Source organism: Gavia stellata, chromosome 3 (genome assembly GCF_030936135.1).
Source record: "Gavia stellata isolate bGavSte3 chromosome 3, bGavSte3.hap2, whole genome shotgun sequence".
NCBI lineage: Eukaryota > Metazoa > Chordata > Aves > Gaviiformes > Gaviidae > Gavia > Gavia stellata.
This window is the reverse complement of record NC_082596.1, coordinates 81,769,832-81,790,119: the sequence shown is the minus strand read 5'-3', so window position 1 is coordinate 81,790,119 and position 20,288 is coordinate 81,769,832. Positions and strand designations below refer to the sequence as shown.

The 20,288-nt window shown below is 43.3% G+C and overlaps 1 protein-coding gene across 1 annotated transcript in view; it reads right to left on the bottom strand.

Moving 5' to 3' along the window:
* TRIO (trio Rho guanine nucleotide exchange factor) overlaps positions 1–12,711 on the bottom strand; it is a 255,702-nt gene extending 242,991 nt beyond the window's left edge. Inside the window, exon 1 of the mRNA XM_059836123.1 lies at positions 12,591–12,711. Coding sequence (XP_059692106.1) covers positions 12,591–12,711 — 121 coding nt within the window. The remainder of the gene's footprint in view (positions 1–12,590) is intronic.
* Positions 12,712–20,288: the final 7,577 nt, after the last annotated feature.

The window sequence follows — 20,288 nt, the reverse complement described above, 5'->3', positions numbered from 1 at the left end:
GAGCTCTGCCACTTCCTTCTCACTGCCTAGAGGCCATTTACAACATTAGGGAGAGCAGCACCTTCTTGCTCTTTGAACCCTCTCTTGTTGCCTCAGTGGACATGAACTGCAAGTCACATCCTGCTCAGATTCTACCTCATGAACTGGCCTACAAGCAGAAACACCACAGATTAAGTAGCTGCCCAGCTAACCAACTGGTCTTCCAAAAAGTTTTCACAGTTTTAACTTTCTAAAAGTGGGTTAATACAGTGGGGACAGCAACATGGACAAATCCACTTCAAAAGCATATTCTAGAAAAAAAAAAGAGATTTTTGAAACAGTAGTTCTTACGCTTTGCTATATAACAATATATTCCATAAATACAAAGTTTAAATTGGCATATTGGTCTATACCCACGACCGTAGGTAGTCAGGTCATTTTGCTACAAACTGTTCATAGCTTTAACAGATAAATTGCTGCTTGGAACAAATACTATTTTAGTAATCAAAGACACCAAATTTGTTCAAAACAACCTTGCAAAAACATTCTCAGGCTCTGAAAAACCGAACAAAAACAAAAAGCAAACAAGAGCACAACTATTTATACATCTGCCAAGCAAACGTTCTACAGCAGACAATATGGTAAGAAAAGGGAAAGTATTAAATACAGAAACTAACCCTTTCATCTTGGGCAGTGGAGGGGAAGACAGTTACTGCTTGAAGTTAATCTAATCAATGCTACCATTTTTACCCATAATTTCCTACTGCATTTACTGTATCTGTAAATATGTCCATTTTAATAGTAACATTTGTTTTTCTGACAAACTCAAAGCATTAACTACATGTACTTCACCTCTCCAGTGCAAAGAATTAGAATTAGGTATAGCATCATGAAAGAACTGCTCTTCACTTGCAGCCAGCAAATGCTAAACCACAGAGATTCACTTGCACTGGTCCCACTTCATTGGGCTGGAAAAGGCCAGGTTTTAGCTAGCAGTATTGTGTGGGTTGTCCCCAGTTCCCCAAAAAAAGTATAGTGTTGCTCCAGGGAGAAAGAGAACATTTGCTTATCTTGATTTTAATGGCAGTACTGTCATCATGTAAGGACAATAATCTAGAACACTCTTGCATGTGAAGAGTTTTTCCAACATTGTCTTTTATTACACAAATTTTAAACACTCCGACAGGCTTATTTTTTCTTTACCACAAAGGAAAGCTGATAGCTTCCAAACTGGGGTTTGTGGCAGGGCAGAAGGCAAACCTTTTTGGAGAACCAAACATCAATTCATAAATGTTCAGGTTATCACCCCATTTTACATACGGGTCAGAGAGAGGCAAATTTACGGCTTCTTGAAGAAGCTGGGGAAAAAAACACTACTCTTTTTTTAACCTCCCAGATACCACTTCTAATAGCTACTGGCTTAAAACTTCTGTTCAGTAGAGTCAGAAGATACTATTTCCACACAGCAGCTCTTCAAAACAAACAAACAAAAAAACCCAACCCACAATCCACTTTTCCAGGGAGTTAAACTGTGCTATAACAATAATCATAAAGAGATGGTCAGACTTCTCAGTGCTGTCTATTTAAGGCACCAGAAAGCCACCTTGCAAGGCCTGACACAGGTCTTCACCTGAAGTTGTCCACTATAAAGTTTAATGCAAAAAAACCCAGAAAGGGTTACACTACTCAGTTATGTGAGTCACAAAGGTTAAAATTTAGATTTATATTTAGTTCTTCAATTCCCACCCAGAGTTCAACCCAGTAAACTGATCTATTTTTAGCTTTTGACTCTTTTGGACATTTCCTTCCTTCATCTGTGTAAATGCGTCACAGCTTCTCAAATGTTTCCCTTTGGCTAGGGAAGGATGCATCTGACTCCAAGCTTAAAAAAAAAGTTAACACACACGCCAAGTGGTTATTGTTGGCTGAGTTGTACCCTTGTTCTGAGTTAAGGATAGGCAAATTTGACTCGAGTCTTCGCACTGTACTACAAAAGATATTGCTCTTTCTGCACTGACAGGTAACAGCATGTCATGGCTATCCTCTGCAAGGATCACCACCAGCCAAACCATATTTTATCACTTTCTTATAAGTAGGCTTGACTTGGCTCTGCTGCCTTGATAATTCAATAGACAGACAGTAGAATATTCCCATAATGGAAACAGAAATGAAGTTCAGGTTTGCAACTTCCTGCTCAGCCACCGAGGCAAGAAATTCTGTCAAGTGAGTGTCCTTGTTTTCCTTCCAAAGACAGCCTTCCACTACATTTGGAGAAGCCGGTCTCTTAATTTTTATTTATTTATTTAATATAAAGCATCTCCAAGCCAATCAACAAGTTACTATATGGCTGACCTCATCTTTCCATCTGAAAAGGTGCCACTGTACTAATAAATTTTAGTTTGATTTGCCGTCATTGTCCTTACAGAAGCCTGGTTCATATAATCCCCTGTCAGTTAAGCAATGCACAGCACTGATTTCCTCTTTGAACTTTGCAACCCATGGCATGTTCACTTGAACACAACTGTCCTTAACTGTGGAAAACAAGTACTTGAGGCACACAAAGGGGTGCAAAGCAAGACCATAAGCCACTGCTGTAACTGTCCCATTTCCATTCTTCTACGACCAACCTGATGTGTAATATGCAACCAAAATGGACTTGCTAACTAACATGAATAAAACAAATAAATGAAAACAGAGATAAAAGCTCAGATATTAAAGCTTTATTTTTTAAAAAACAAAAATCACAGGTGTTCAGTTTTTTTAGCAGAGAAATCATATCATATTTTATTTCCCTATAGTAACAATGGTGAAGCATTGGAACAGGCTGCCCAGGGAGGTGGTCGAGTCACCATCACTGGAGATGTTCAAAAAAACGTGTAGACGTGGCACTGCAAGACATGGTTTAGTGGGCATGGTGGTGTTGGGTTGATGGTTGGGCTTCATGATCTTACAGGTCTTTTGCAACCTTAATGATTCTGTGATTCCATGAACAGACAGAAGGAGGCCTCTAAAGATGGGGTTTGACATCTTAAGTCTGATCTTCACTGCACTACGTACTATCAGCTTTTGCATAGAACAGGACAATCCAGTCAACTTATATTTCTATTCACCTTGATTTGCTGACAGCTTTCTACCTTTTTTCTGTGCCTTCAGCTGCAGATATCTATTCCTCTAATTCCAGAAGAATTATGAAAGGCCAAAACATTTCAACCTTAGCCTAAATTTTTTAGAAGAGGGCGGAGCATTTTTATGATCTCAGAAAATTATATCATCTTTGCACTAAATGCTGCATAACCCAACATGTCCAAAAGTCAGTGGCATGATAAACATTTGGAAAGTGAAGGACTTACTACTTTAATGCTGGTAGAAAATTATATCCCACAGTGTACAGCCAAGTCTACACAATGGGTACGGCAAAGCCCATTGTGTAGCATAAAAGGTTAGCCAACTAGTATTTACTATTTAAATATTCCATTTATTCTAACTCACTTCATGGAATGTTCTTGATGTATCCTCCCTTTATTATCTGGGCCAAGTTTTAAGAAACGTCACCTCATTTCATCCCAACATTTAACATCTGCTTGGGCTCTGAAAACAAGCAGTCCCCAAGACTTGAACGTTCGAGACTTCTTTTTTTAAGAAATCTCAGCAACAACACTTCTCATTGTTTGATGGCTTCAAAGTTATTTACCACCTATGTGACCATCACAAAGCCTAGCGAAAAGCCTTTGACCAAATGCCTTGACAAGGTATCTCTTAACGCTGCAGGTTTCACTCATGCACAAAAATACAGGAATTCAGTATAAAATCTAAAGGTTTGGGATTTTAATTCACTGTTTTATGCAAGAAGTGAGGTACCGACTACATAAAAACAAGTAGGTATTCAGCATGTCCTTGTGAGCGCTACTGGCTGCAGGATATTTCCCTGTTCATTTTTTAGCACTTATGAAATCTCACTTTGTTATGACCCCAGACCCTCAGCCTCTAATTGCTAAACAGTTATGTATTACGCTAACCACAAAAATCACTACTGGTTGTTTACACAGTCTGCAGACACCTCACAAATAACTATTACTGCTCATACATGCACTGAGACTACAAGGAAACATGAGTAATTAAGCTCTGGGCAGTTTCACAGATGACTAGAACACATCGGGATTACTCACAATAGCCCTGTTCAGTGCCTGGTGCCAAGAATACTTTGTCCAACTTTTTGTTAAAAAGATTCATCATGCAAACTTAGTTTTCTAAGCTACATGGAATATTTAGTTTGACAGTGTATATACATGCACATATATATCCCGATGCACACTGGTAAAACAAACCTTCTGAATCTCAGCCTCATGTTCTGACTCTGTTACACAAGCTGATAACATTAACCTGACTCTTACACAGATTTGTAGGAATTATCCAAGCACCCTGTTGAAATCCTGTACTATAAAACATACCAGACAAAGCAAACTACTGGCATATTTTGAGTGCTGAAAGCCTACACTTTTCTTCCTATCATTTACATCTTGCTTCCTTACAATCTTAGGACGTGAGAGGCAAAAAACTTTTAAAGAAATTTTCTTATCTCCCTGCAAAGGTCTTTTTTTCCTCTTGGGAAAAAAAAATGCTCCAACCAAACAGAAAAAACAAAAAACCCAACAGAACAATTACAAAATGGTAATACTGATTTCAGTTCTTCAGTAAGGTCCAGGTTACGAAACATCACATTCAAAGTACTAGTGAGATGCACAGTTGAGCACTGCTCAGTAGGAAAACCTGTCAGATATTTGCAGTGTTTTTAATTAACCAGTGCTACTGTCACTTATGCACGGCAATAACAATGACACAGATGAAAAAAAGATTGACTAAATGATTTGAGAAGACTCCACTCAACAACCCTGGAAAACAACAGTATTTTTAAACAAATACCCAAAGACAATTAGGCTATGTCCTCCTCCTCCTCTGTGCAACTAGCTCCAGTTTCAGATGAGTTAGAGCATCTCTTTGGCAGAGAAGCCGCTGGAAAGGGCTTTGTATCTTTAAAGCAGAGTTGACAGGCTCTTGTCACTCAGACTGTTTGGTGAAACTTTGTGGACACAACTCAATTATGACCCTCCTCTTTGTACATCAATACAACAACCTACTCTAGAGGCTGAAAATCGGATGCTTTAATGTACTGTAGTGTCTACTGCTAAAAGCACTTGAGTTGTTCCTTGTCATTGCAATTCCTCCTCCTCACTACTGGGTAAGTGATCTGTTTTCTCAAAACAGCAGTATCCTTCCTGAAGGAATATGACTCAGCTTTGCAGATCATGAGTATTACTTCACCAGTAGTCTACTTTTTGATTTTGCTGCACCAAGAAAAATGTTAAACAAAGATCCTTCTCCAAATCAAGCAAATTTCTTTATGAGAACAACCAAGTAGATGTAACCATTTTAGTCATTAGATTTAAAATAGCCTGCTATGACCTTCAATCCTTTTTTTATTTTACCCAGTAGCTTTTTTTTTTTTTAAGATTAGACTTGGTTCTCACCGATGTGAAGCAGAAAAATTAGTTTCCTTTGTTCTCATTAAAATCATCACCCACTTTCAGAAGAATATTACTCAAACACCAGTGCATTTCCAAAGTTTCAATGTGTCTTTCCTATTTTAACACTTTTGCTGACCGCAAACAGCTATTTTAGTGATCTCACCTCCTTCTTCAAGCTGCAGACCAAAATCGCAGTGCAGTTTCACCCTATTAATAAACTGACCTACTAGTCTGCATCTAAACAGGCCCACTTGTTGACACTGGAAATTTTTTTTAAGTTTTAATTGAAAAAGAGTAAAGCAACATTAATATTTTCTCTTTATTTTGGGGTAGGGAAAGTCTTCCCAGTCTTTGTCCAGATTTCATTTACCTAGATGGTCATTTTACATCGAAAAGTTTCTGGAAGCCATAATAAATTTCAGGTTGACATTTCATACTAGTTTCTGCTACATTGCTGTGGGACATATTTAACTGGAGAGAAACCACTTTAAGAAAAATTTACTACCCACCTACCCTACACAGACACCAAGCTCTGCAATTACTGAAAGCCTCAGCTGCACCAAGTCTCTTCCTAATTCTGTCAGCTCCTTTCTGAGCACATCAACACTTCATGCCAGCTCAAACATACTCCTCTCAAGAACGGGCCTGGCTTTTCTCTAACTCCTATTTACCTTCCTCTCCAAATGTGCATTTAGTTTATCAACTGTCAGCTATCACAGATGTTCCAAGTAATTATCTATCCCCTCTTGGAAATATTCATGACTTCTGCTTCCGACTCTTCCAAACACACCCTAAGCTCTAACTTTCTCCATCCTTCGCTATCCCCAGAGAAGTTCGGCCATTCCACACTAAGCCAAGTTGCACAACAGCTGCTGCATTTCACACTGAAGTGCTCTGTCCTTGTCTTCATTATTCCAGGAAACTCCAATCCAACAACCATATTCCCAGAGTAACGTCTCCATTGTAACTTCATTGTTTCTGTAGTTATTTTTGTTCTGGATACTACACATCAGCAACTATCAAATTGTGACATTTCTCTATGATGTTTTTCAAAACATCATTTCCCCACACACAAACACTTTAACCATCTTATTAAAATGGGTGCTGCTGGAACTGGTTTCAAAATCCACAAAAGGACCCACTTCTTTTTCAGCTCGGGTCAACCAGTACTAATGACAGCAACACTGCTGCAACCTTCTCACTGACTAAAGCAACTCAGAGGACAAAGTAACAGATTCTTGAAAAGCAGACACAACATCTTAAGTTTTTTGTTGTGTTTTTTTAATACAAATGCTGTTGTCATGCTAAGCTGCATGAAAGAATGGCGAACTGGTTTCATATTTTACATTCTCTGCATGCTCACCGCTTCTTACAACCCCCAAGCACACCTCAGCTCCCGACCGCCACAGGGCCAAGAATCAATACTTGCAGAGGACAGCACGGAGATACCACGTGGGGTACCACCAGTGCTGCCTGCCAACACCTCACTTTTGGCTTCACTGTTAGATTATTGTTGTTAGCCATTTGTTACCACTCTGTAGCTACTTCAACTGCCGCACCACCACAGCCCTGACTACCCTCTCTGTAAGTTAGCTACTATGTATCAGCAGGAGATGGATGAACCTTCTTAGAAGGGCACTATCCTAACTTTATACATCATGTGTTCTGCTACATGGATTTAAGCTGAAAATTGCGTTTGTTTTTCACATTTGATGCCTAATATGAAAGCTATTTTGCCTATGATCTAAAAGCTAGCATGTTTTTTATTAGTAGTATTCATGAAAAAGTTTGCTGCCTTTCAATAGCATGCTTGCTTTTTCTTTTCCATACAATCTTTCCCCTCCCTCTCTCTTTTCTTCCCCTCTTCCTAGGCAACTTTCTCTGCTACACTAGCATTTTTAACGTTATCTACTACAGTCAACCTTCCCAGCCACTATCACACAGGACACTAATGTAAAGCAAACAAGGCAACAGTATATAAAACAATATGATCAGGAAAAAGGAAAACATAGGTCCTCCCTATAAACTTGAAAAACCAAATTTCTGAATAAATCTTTTTGGTTTTATCATCTTATTTGCTAAGTGATATTAATGATAACTAACTGAACCACATGACCATTATTTAAGAGGAAAAAAGTAACAACCATATTTTCACGATACTCAATACTTCCTGTACGGTTCCAGCTACTCAATTATCAGCCTACGCTTCTATAGGCAGACTTGGCTGAACCGAGTTTGATCCAAGTCTCAAGTCACTAGTACTTGCAGAAGTCTTCAACTACATGTCCACAAATCACAATAGATCATAGCATGCCATTTTCCTAAAATACTCACATGGACATTTTGGTACCTACATATACCTCAAAACAAAGTTTTAAATTATCTTATCATTAAGTTTACATTGAGAAGCACATACACAAGCAGGAAAGAGTAAGTGTACAATGTTAGAACCAGGTGCTATTCAAAGCTATTCTGGCTACCAGCCTGTTCTCTGACTTCACCCCGGGAGAGGTGGCACGCTGAACTCTGTACTCAGGACACCCTTCTCCTCCAGACTCACTTTCATCTTACAGACTTACTCCTCCTCCTGAGACAGAACTGCTGCCACTAGCATAGATTCATTTTTAGATGGAAAATCCTCTACCTTTTTGTTTTTCCAGATCAAATGATGAAGTACGATTGACAGTTATATTGGGATTTGACCTGGCAAAGCTTGGGTAGTTATTCACCCTAGTGACAAGATTTCCCGGGCCGCTTGTCTTTCCTTTGTTTTGCCATTTCTGTCTCTCCAAAAGGTCCTTGCCCCATGCTCAGCATGTAAATTTTGCTCCTTCTGGAAACGTGGCAAGTGTTCTAATGAACAGGTGGTGACGACACAAATCTCCTCAATGGCTTTGAAAACTGTATCGTTTCTCTGTACATGAATGAAGCTATTGCACAGTTTGCAGAAGCCACTCACACTGAATGTATCTTACAAGAAATAACTACATCCACTTTCATCACAAAACTGTGAAGAGTTATCAGTTCATAACTTGGGGGTTTTTTTCCACTGAGACTTAGAGTCATTTATAAAGGCACTTGCTATACTGTCTAGCCAGGAGTTGACTGAAGTGCTTACAAGCCTTTTTCTCTCAATCCTTTGGTATTCACAGATTTCTCCATCATCCCAGAAAGGTAAGTTTAATTACAAAATGTACGATCAATATCTCTTTTACTTAGATGAAAAAAAAGTTTTGTTCTTTATGCTCAAAACCAAAATTCATTAACTTCAACTAGCAAAAATTCTTTGGTGTGGAGGACAATGCTATAATAGTGTGGTTTAAACTTAACAGATAGCCCTCATTCTTGCATGCTGAAGATGTCTGTTGGCAGTCCCCTTCTCGAAGTATTGAGGACTCAAAGCTGCAAAGATGAAGATTTAAGCAACGACAAACCAAACAAAACCTCTCTGGTTACTGCCCTGTAAGCCATGACTTGATGCCAGTCCCTCGAATTCAACATTGCTCATTTTAGCTGTTTTCAGCCCTTCAGAATACATGGGATTTTAAGTTGAAACTTAGAATACATTTTGAAAAGTTTTATCTTAATACCTTTTCATACAGAATAGATCTTGTATACTTAACACATGTATTAACACCCCTCTACCCAGCTACTTACACTCTGCGCCACTGGGTTTTCACACAGTAATAGTCTGTTTTTCCATAATTCTAAGAAATTTTATTAGTCCTGTCAAGTCACACCAGTGCACTTTTAATAAGAAAAAAAGGGATGCTTGTCTATACATTTTCAGCTCAAAACATATCCCTTCTGTCAGTTTACAGAGTCATCTCTAATCTCCAATTTACATATAGGACAGAAAGGCACTTCCTACAACCACTGTGTTTTCTCCGTCAAAGTGTAATCACTTTGCTTGGCACTCAAGTCTGCTTCTTAGCAGTTTTACTCTTAATCCTGCCACAGAGAAGGTGACAGATCTAACAAGGTGTTCTTGTCTTTTCAACTTCAAATAATGAGATTTAGATACCAAATAGATAACAGAAAGTAAGCTGCCTCAATTTCTTCCAATTCCAATAAAGGGATTCCTCATTTAAATTCAAGACACACAATCTTTATGTTTTCATACTACTACCACCTCACTTCTAGTTCAGCTGCTTTCTTCACATTTCAATTGCGACTTATTTCCACAACAACTCAAGAGTGAGTTTACATTTACATAACCAAAGTGAAAACTGGAAACACACACATTTCAAGTGATGTGAACCTAGCTGCTGTTCAATATTCTAACAAAACATCTTCCAAAGAATGAAACTCCATTCTTTAGGCTACTTTAATTCTACTTCAGGCTTAGTCTTACAAAAGGACAGGAGGAAAGCCAATAGCCCCCACTGACAGCTCAACTGCCCAATTTAACTAACCTAAGATTAGAACTGATTGTTCAGGATGGTTTTTTGTTGTTGATTTTTTTTTCCCTCCTGGAAAACATTGTAACATTTTTACTCATTTTCTCTTTTAAGTAACAGCTACAGCTTTGCTGACATTCTCTGCAAGTGACAGGAAAAAGGAAGCATTTGTCATTGTAAATACTGTAAAAAGAAAAATATTTTGTCTGCTCCTACATACACTAAACGAAGTTTTTTTGCTTGTTCATTGATCGCTGTGTCCATTGTGTTTCATTGAAAAAAAACCCCTGTGCCTCCTTTTCAAACAAAGGGAAGCACTGGAGATCTCTTAATAAACCCTTTCCTTATAAAAGAGTGGATCATGTACAAAGGAGGAGTTTAAAGAGCTCTTCCCAATACCGAACACCCCCAAGAGATGCCAGAACATTTTCCTGCATGTGTCACAGCCCCGGCTGAACCAGATAACTTCCACATGTAAATACAGAAATGAAAATGCCAGTTGTTAAATATGCTCTAAGAGTTTTTTGATAAGCATTTGACACATCCTTTTACTGCTTTAAGGTTTTCGGTTGCTGCAAAACTAAGCTCGATGCAACTTCCCCGTTATCAAAAGTCATCACTGCACCACTTACAAGCTTATCAAGTCTGTGTCATCCCTCAGCCCACACACAAATGTGGAAGTTGACTATTAATACAGCTGGCAGGGTCTTCCAAAACTGCAGGATTACTACACATGTACCCATTTGTAACTACACCAGGCAGACTGTAAGTCTACTGTTGTAATCTGCCATTTTGCTTTCAACAGGTTTTTTTTTCTGAGAACGACAAAGCTCAGTCCTTCTTCCACGACAAAATCCACCAAGGCCAGCATCTTGACTTTGACAAGGCGTTTTGCACTCATAACTGTCACGTGAAACAGGTTTCCAAGGGAGCATCAGGTCCTTCAGAGGGGACGTAGTACCCTGTTCAGGCGATCTGTCCAAGCATAAGCAGCTCTGAACCTGCTTCAGGGATGCCTGCTGCAAATCACACCTCCTCCTTCACCCTCATTAAATCAAACACATTCAACAGCAAGCCCCGACCGTGAGCAGCACTGATTATGCCGTTTCCCACTTCCCTCACAGACTTTTCTGAAAAACCCAATTAACACAGCTTTTATTATTATTATTATTACTACTACTACTACCACCACCACCATCATCATTATTATATTTTACACACGAAATCGGCAATCCCCCTCATCCTCCAGCGGTGAGTCTGCATTTTCCTCGCTCGCCGCTCCTTTTTAGGCATCCAAACAGAGCAAGTGCCCAGCCCTGCCCTGCCGCCCCGCCCGGGAGCGATGGCCGGGGGTGCCCGGGGGGGGCGCAGAGCCGCCGGAGGGGAGGAGCCGCCGCCGCTCGGGGAGGGCAGCCAGCCCCGGAGGGAGGCCCAGCTGCCGCCACCGCCCAGACTGCCGGCAGGACTCCGTCCCCGCCGCCGGCGGTTCGTGCGGCCCGGGCAGCCCTGCCCTCCCCGCCGCCATTCCCCGGGGAACAACGTCTCGGTGGCGGGGGCAGCCGCCCTCTCCGCCCAGTTGCGTGCCGAGAGTAAACACCGAGGGAGAAGGCGGCCTCCATTTTTTTCATCCCGGCAGTCTGTCAACAGGCTCCCCCCCTTCCCCTCCCGAGCCGCCGCACCGAGCCTGGCTTCCCAGCCCAGCAGCGCCCGACAGCCACTGCCGCCCGGCCCCCGTTGCTGCCCCGCCTCAGCCGAGGCAGGGACACCCCTCAACGTGGGCTTCGCTTTTTGCCTTTTTCTTCGCCTTCCCGTTATAAACACCCGCTGTGAACGCTGCCCTCTCCCACCCCTGCCCTCGGCCGCCACCCAGCAGCCCGGCACCGGCGGAGCGCGACGGGAGGCGCGTTGCCTTTTATAGCGGTGTCATCCCCGCCTGCCCGCCCACCCGCCTCCCCGGAGGGCCCCGGCCAGCGCAGCCCGCTCCCCGCAGCCCCTGCGGCGCGCCGCTCCTCTGCCCCCGCTCACCCTCCCCGCCCCTCCGACACCGAGGGCCGCCCGAAGCCGCAGCGGCTCCTCCGTCCGCGTCCCGCCGCGCAGCCCCCGAAGAGCCATTTTCGGGGGGGACCCGGTCCGCCCGGCGCCAGGTGGTGCCGCCCGGGCCCGGTAACACACCCGTTTACCGGGCCGGCATCGGAGGGAGAGTCGCACCTGTCACCGGCGACACCGCCGCGGGGCAGCACCCAGCCCCCGCCCCGGCCGCGCCGCCCGCCGCACCCCTTTTCACGCCTCGTTTTCTGCCGGCAGGGGTGACGTCCTGCCCGCAAGTTGCTGGGCCCGAGTCGGAGCCCCGCTGCCCCCCGGCACGGGACGAGGGGGCTTGGCTTTCTTCCCCGCTGCCGCCCGGCCAGGCCTCCCCTGCGCGGGCCAGGCTCCGCACCGCCGCCTCCCCGAGAAAGCGCGGCGGCGCCCCGAAAAGACGGGCACTGCCGGGGCGGCCTCGTCAGCGAGGGGAGGGCGAGCCTTCCCCGGAGCCACCTGACAAAGCCGGCTGCCCTCGCCCCCTCTCCCCGCGAGCAGCCCCGGCAGGAAGACGTCGCTTCCCTCCACCTTTCGCCGCCACCTCCAGCTGCGGCCTCGCCGCTGCCCCTTGCTTCCTCCCTCCCCCGCCCCGGGACGGGGCCGCACTCACCGGATCGGAAGAACGCCGCGATGTCCGCCGAGTCCTTGGCCGCCTCCTCGGCCCCTTCTCCCGCACCGCTGCCCGCCGTGGTGGCGGCGGCGGCGGAGGTGGCGGTAGCGGCGCTGCTCATGGCTGCTGCGTGCGGCGGCGGCTTCTCTGGGCGAGACCCACCGCCAACCCCACCGCCCCCTCCGCGGGTCCCGGCTTCACCTCCGGGCGGGAGCAGCCGTTAGGGCGGCAGCCGGAGCGGGCGAGCGATGCGGGGCGGCGGCGGGCGGCCACAGCGAGCGCAGGGACATGAAGGTATGTGCGGAATGGCAGCTCCGGGAGCGCCCACCCCCCGCAGCCACCTAGAAGGCGGCGTGTGCATGCAGGGAGTCAGGGCGGGCGGGCGGGCGGCAGCCGGAGCGCAGACAATCGCGGGAGGAGGAGGAGGGCGACGACGACGACGACGGCATGGGGAGGGCCAGCAGTCCGCGCAGCCAGCAGCCGGTGGGCGGAGAAAGAAGAAACGTTTCCAGCCTTTTTTGTTTTTTCTTTTTTTTTTTTTTTTTTTTTGAGGGAGCGAGGAGCGAGCCGGAGGAGCAGCAGCTGCGCTAGCCGCCGTGGTGCCGGTGGCCGCAGCAACCACCGTCCTCCATCTTGACTGGGAGGAGGAGGAGGAGGAGGGTGGGAAGGGGGAGTCGGGAAAGGAAGCGAGTCCCCGCCCGGGAACAAGGGCGGCGGGGCCGGGGGGGAGCTCGGTAGTCTCCGGCTGCGTCCGGCACCGGTCGGGATGGGGCGGGGCGGCGCAGCGCAGGACGTTAACGCTCCCGCCGAGCCCGCTCCCCATTGGCTGGGGCGCGGCTGCCGGGGGAGCCCGCCGGGCGGGCGGGGGCGGGGGCGGGGCGGGGCGGGGGTCCCTGGCGGCCGTTGCCCGGCGGCTGCCGGAGGCGTGGCCGCCGCCTGGAGCTCGTTGGTTTATTATTTGTTTAAACCGCGTCCGACTGACTTTCGCCCTCGCGCGTAGCTGCTGCGGGGCAGCCCAGCTGCCAGCTCGCCGGTGTGCCGAGGCCGAGCTGGGGGTCCTAAAACGTCCAGTCCGTCCGTCCCGGGGATGGGGTGCGCGGGGGCCGCGCCCAGCGCGGCGGGAGGTGGCAAGTGGCGCGTGCCCCTGCTCCTGCCTGCTTCTCCCCGGGAGGCTCGGTACGAGGTCAGACCCACTCTCCCGTCTCTCCGAGGGGCCGTGCTCGGTAAGAGCCGCTCCACCCGTCGTTTCAAAGAAGAGGCACTTGCCGCTCGAAGGGGAAAAAAGGGAGTACGCAAATTTTTCGGAGAGGTGCCTTCAAAAGGCTTCGAAACAATCCATTACATTGCTGTCTGTATTGCTGTTTTTTCTTCAGTGATCACAGGGAGACTTCAACATATTTTGTGTCATGGACCAGTCCAATTAACATAAAATCAGCAAGCAGCTCATGATGGACAGTGCAATCGGGTGCATGGTTAAGGGGCATCCCAGCACAGTCGTGCTCCTCATGTTAAACTGCCAGAATAAGACTTTGCGCAGGTAAGGTTCAAGAGTGGCGAAGGAGACAATTTTAGCAGTTGCACAAGTTGACAAAGCTGATTACACATCTCAAATGCTTGTGGTAAATGGTCAGAGACTTTGCTTATTAGCACACTTGAAATGCACAAGTACAGTTTCAGGAATTAAACTTCTGAACCTTTGATAAGTGTTAAAAGCAAAGGTGACTTCAAGAGAAACGTGGTTCTGTTAGTTTACCACAGTCAGATGATGTGGAAGTCATCCACAAAGTTCCCAAGGATTGTACTTCTCTGAAGTTCTATAGCTTGATGAAAAAGCTTTTGTGCAACTACCCCTGCCCTAATTTCTCTTACTGAGAAGAGATTAGTTTGACTGAAAAGATTTTTTTTAATGTTTTTCTTTCAGGCAGCGGGCACAGGAAAGAGTTCCAAATTAGCACCCCACTGGTAGAAGTGGTTGCAATGTGAATTCCTTTCTAGCTGGCCTAGCAGCATCCACCTAGCAAAAAACACGACTGGGACAAATGCTGCTGTTCTCTAGCAAGCAGTGGGTTGACCTGGGAGTAGGAATAGGCTATTGCACACCAGCACAAAAAAAACTGCATAAGAATATGAGGAAATGGGATAAGTGAATGGAAAGAGTTAATATAATGAGTAAAGAAAAACAGGTCTCCTGGATTCTCCATAATTTGAGCTTTCACTGGCTAGAAAGCTAGAAGTGCTCAAGATTATTTGTTTCCTGAATTTGAATTAAAACTTCAATGTGCAGTGCGGCACTGGAAAAAGCTTTGGAAGACTGTTCATCAGCTATTGAAAATAAGATACTGACCATGTGTTTCCACTTAGTTGCTATCCAGCATACTGTACAATTTGTCAGTGGGTGCTAAAAAGCCAAGGTTCGTTTGAACAATTTTGAAGGCTGTATGACTGAAGTTTGCCCCTTCCCCTGTCCGTTCCATCTGCAGAATTGCAGGAGATGCTGGTTTTGTTTTTCTCTAACGCAGGGATGCCCTAAGCCATGTCCCCCGCTACAAGAACCTCTCATCACTCTGAAACTGATTGAGATTGACTAGTTGCAATTTGAGTTCTTCACCTGCAGCAAAGGTGGCCCTTACAGAGAAACCTTCAACAGCCAAATATGCTTATATCCTTTGCAGCATTCAAAAGGATTAAGCAATATAATTGTGTTCACGCTAATGTTCAGGTTGTGATATTTACTGAAGGGTAAGTTAAAAGAAAGAGACAAAGATAGGAAAATTACATTATGACAAAGTTACTTAACACACTGTAATAAAACAAGGTTTTAATTCACAGATATCCACCTTAGATATCAAATACCAGATTTAATATTTTGACATTAGGAAATTAAGTTTCTTAGCCTGGTTCTTCTTGATCATTTTAGGCTTGAAACTCAAAAAAAACCCCAACAAACAAACAAGGTATGAATTGTCTATCTGGAGAACGTTGCACAGTGAAAAGTTGCATGAGTTTGTCTGCTTTGGAAGCCTGTTGTTCAGGAACAGCCATATTCTCCATCCTTAGCTCCTACTTCGCTTGTCTCAGTTTTTGTCACCCTGCAAGTGTTTTTGCACCAATTGCAATGGTAAATGCAGGAAAGGAAAAAAATATTCTTCTTCATGTGAAGATGTCTTAAAGGTGCTGTGACCTGCTAAATATCAATAGTGTTAAGGCCGAGGTTTGGATTAGAGTTTATTTAAATTGTACACCAGGAGTTTTAAAAACTAAGGTGTTGAAATCATGCTTAAGTTCTGTACCTACTTTATATAGATATATAAAAGCATTTAATTGTATGTAAGCAAATTGTTCAAAAAGTTTTACACACCAGTAAAATAAATGCCCTAAGAGAAGTGTTGTATCATTTGAATGTCCTTTATTTTTCATTGTATGGTGCCTTACTCTGGCTGAATGGTCGCTCTAAAATCAGTATATCGATGCACAAAGATCTTTATTCTTGTCAAAGAGGTCTCTTGTGAGGAAAGATGTTTGCCCAGTGCCTAGCCTTCAGTATCCAGGCTGAGAAGTGTCACATGTCACATCATGTTTCATCCCTAAAGAAATAGGCAAACTGGATATTGCTTGAGTTTTTTTTCCTGCAGCATTTGCTGTCCACTTAATGAAGAAAACAAAAAACAAGTTTGCCCCATTTCTAGAAGACATTAAAGAAAACAAGGCAACAGCTTGATGTAAAATCACTGATCTTTACCAGCTTTCGGGAGAAATAAACTAGAAACTCATGAGTTTGGACAAGCTACCAGACAGGAGATGATACTGATCTGGGCGGTCAATCTGAGTTGTCTCCTTGCTCAGAACTAAAAAAACCTTCAATTGTTAAAAAAACCCTACAAAAACCACCCAGCAAACAGTTTTTTACAGTGGAGTTCTCTTCTCATAGTTGTTCACAAGCTTCACTACTCATTTCATGAACCAAAATACAGAACATAAAAGATAGTGTGAGGACAAGACTTCCAGATGGAAAATGCTTAAAGGGAAAATGCACTTGGACTTCTCTTCAGCCTATCCAGCCTGTAAGAACTGTTTGTTACAAACATTATTTTTCTGCAGCAGGCTTTTAGGGGATTCCAAACGAATCTATAAAACAAGGCAGAAGCGCACTTGTGGTAAGTAGTAGGGAAGGCCATACCAGTTGCTACTGTGCTTTTAAGATGACAAGGCTTCTTTTAAGTTTGTAGCAGTTAAGGAAAGCAATCAAAGTTATTAATGTGTACCACCTCCAAGTAGCTATCTGGTTTCTGATCTAAATGGTGCTTGTGTTATAGCAACATTTGTCAATTTCAAATTATTCGCCAAGCGCAACATGCATCTCTTATCTGTAGACTAGCACTGAGGCATTTTCCAACTGTTATCATTATTATCTCCTTCTTTTCTGCAGAAGCATCCATATCTTTTCGAAAAGTTGTCTTCAACAGTACTAAGCCTACGTGCTCCACTTCCTTTTACTATAAAATCAAGTTCTTGTTTCATTGTATGAGTTCTGGCAGCTTTTGGAACTTCTGCTTTTGCCTCTTCATCGGTTTTTCTACTTTTCTGAAAAACAGTGAAATGTTTTAGTATCTGATAGCAGATATGAAAAATATTGCCAGTCTACTTGAACATGTTTTCTCCATGCTTCCACTGGTAAGACCTTCCACATTCTTACATTTCCTTTATAAACTTAGAGCAGCACTGCCAGCACCCACCAGGACATAACATTTCACAGATACTCTTAGTTAGCACCTGCGAAGGAGAGGTTTAGTAGACTTAAGTCGAAAACTGCATGTGGCCAGTGTTTGATGGTCACTACAGCTAAAGTTTTTGTGCTCACGTGGTCATGACTATCAAATCTTAAGCAAAGAATCAAGCAGGCTTTTAATAACCTACAGACCAACTTGTGTGGTTTTGCATATCGCTTGCCAAAAATGTTAACCATCCTGATTTTATTTATAACCAAACCACATTTTTTTTTATTCTCACCATTTCAATGATGTGATATCTCTATAAAAATCTAGCTCCCAGTTCTGCTACATGGCATGTACTGACTTGTCAATGTCAAGGACACTTCTGTTATGTGTAGAAGTTACACCAGCCGTCTGATGTTTTACAGACTATTGGTGGTTTATATGCCATCTGTTGACTAACCTCAGCCTAATGAAGTGTTCATTTTTCTTTTTACTCATAATTCTACATTACTGTACAATTATCAGTGGCGGAACCACATGGCGGCATCTCAGACAAGTCATCCCATTGCCTTTGCTATCCAAGTTTTCAGGAACGCTTTTCTCTCCATAAGGAAATACACATACAATTAAATGGAGACACACATGCAGATCCTAATTTCAGATTTTCTATCACTAGCATTAACACTAAAGCCGTACTGGACTTTCAAAGAGTATTTTCCTATTTGTCCAAGATTTCCTAGGCAGAAATGTGTGCAGTGCTTCAGAGACTTTCTGAAAGAAGTGAACTTACTGTGCCTGCTTGAAAACAATGTGCACATTCAATATAAGATCACAGCCTAGCTGGATAATATCCAGAAATCCTAACAGCAGGACCACGCATGCTAAAGCCTCTAGAGGTGATTTACTCCCCTTTTTTAATCAGTTATTCTCAAGGTGGCATGACCTTTTATGCTGCTTGTAAAAAAATTTTATTTTAGACATTCCGCAGTGTGCCACTTCACAACAGATCAAATGGCATATTCTTGATCATTTAACATTTGTGTACCACTGTTTTCCTCTCTGGATTTTCAAAAACTAGGTTTTGATTAGGGTGTGCTTCCAGGTAACTAAAGAAGACGGATGTGATTTTTTTTCCCTGGGTAAGAAGACTGGCAATACTAGGTGAATTCATCTTAATTGACGAGGAGTTAAATATGTCTCCTCAGTCTTTCTTTAAGAACGTTTTAGGAAAAAAAGCTCAAGAGACAAATTCAGCATTTTCCTTTTCTTGTTGAATTCCACCTTCTACTGTCTCACATGTTAATCCTTATAAGGAAAACCATCCCATTTCAAGTCTTCATAATTTTAAGTTAAGAAATTGGGCTCCAGTGTTCTAAATCAACTGAAACAATGAAGAGTTAGCGTGACTGGCTTCAAAGCAAAAGCTGTAACACAGTTGTTGCTTACACTTCAGAAAGCATAAAGAGCTTAATGCTGTGCTTATTTCCTTCTTAGGCTTCCAGAATCTTGCTTTCCTAGTTTTGACTCTTTAAACTAAGCAACTGGACGGTGCAACCTACTCAGTGGCTTGTGTCGTATCATGCCCTTTGTTCTGAATGTACCTTACTGCCAAAAACCTCTAAATACGAACTATGTTAAGCCCTGAAGGAAAGCTTCTACATCAAGCCTGACATCCTCCATAGATCTGCCCATCCTGTTCAGGGGATGTTATAAACATAGAATAAAAGATTGCTATCAGCAAGGTGGGCCCCTATCAAGCTTATGTTACCAATGCTATCAACAGTCTGTGTGTGTATGATTATTACTGGACAGTATTCCAACATCATGACATTTTACTCATTGAAGGCAGCAGTGATATCTTATTTGATTGTGATATACAGACAACTTGTGTCAGAACAACCTTTGCCCTTCATGCCTAAAAAGCACTAGGATGTCCACAGAAAAAAATGCACCGTACATACAGAAAAAATTTACCATATGTATCTCTAAACAGAGACCACTGCTTTGTATCATCATGATGGAAACTTAGAAAAATAGGTCACCAATTATGCTAAGCTATTACACTAATAATTGCCAATAGATCAGCAGACAGCCTTACATTATGTCACTTATTTATATCAAACATTTTGACACACCCCGTACTACAGTTATGAGAGAACTGTTCACTTAGTATCAAAGTGGTGTTAAGTCCAGTTGACAATTATCCTTCTGCTTTAACAGTAATAGTCTGTTAATTGTACTGGCTCGCCTACAATCAGTTGTCAAAATAGTGTGCAAGAATTGGCTTAGAGCGCCACACAAGAGCTGTGCGTAAAATAGAATTGTAATTTATGAGTGACAAGTCAATCAAAAGTGAAGCTTAAAACAAATGGCATCCTGCTTCAAGAGTTATCTCCCAGAAGAGGGCATTTAAATCAGTTCTGCTGTGTGTGTACTTGTATGCACATAACTTCACCAACATGCTGGTTTAGAGTTGCCCAGATTGGAAAGCATCTTGGATGCCTATGTCTGTATCACTTCTGTCAATCAGTATCTTGTAACAGGGATTGAAGAAATTTGAGTAATTGCTTATGCAACAAACAAACCAAAAATGCATAATTCCTTTTCTATACACAGAACTGAATTGCAGTTTGAGTCATTTAAAAAGTGACAGTTTTAAAAAATATTTACAATACCTTTGCATCTGGTGCTATGGAGTTAGTTTTGATAGCAACCTGTGTAACTCATAAGTTTCTTGGGTTTATATGACTTAAGTCTTCATAGGTTGATGATTCCCCAAGAATGCATTCAGTCCCTGCTGACTTTACTGCTTTGAAAGAGGAGTATAGGTTTTTCAGCCAGGTGGTATTTACAATTGGACCTTGAGGTTTTCCAAGTTCGTTTGAGAGCTCAATAAAGAGACACTTCCAAGACACACAGGATTTTCAGTCAGGGTACTAGTAAAGGCTGTTCTGCTGCAGTGGATCTAGACTGCATGAGTGCCCAA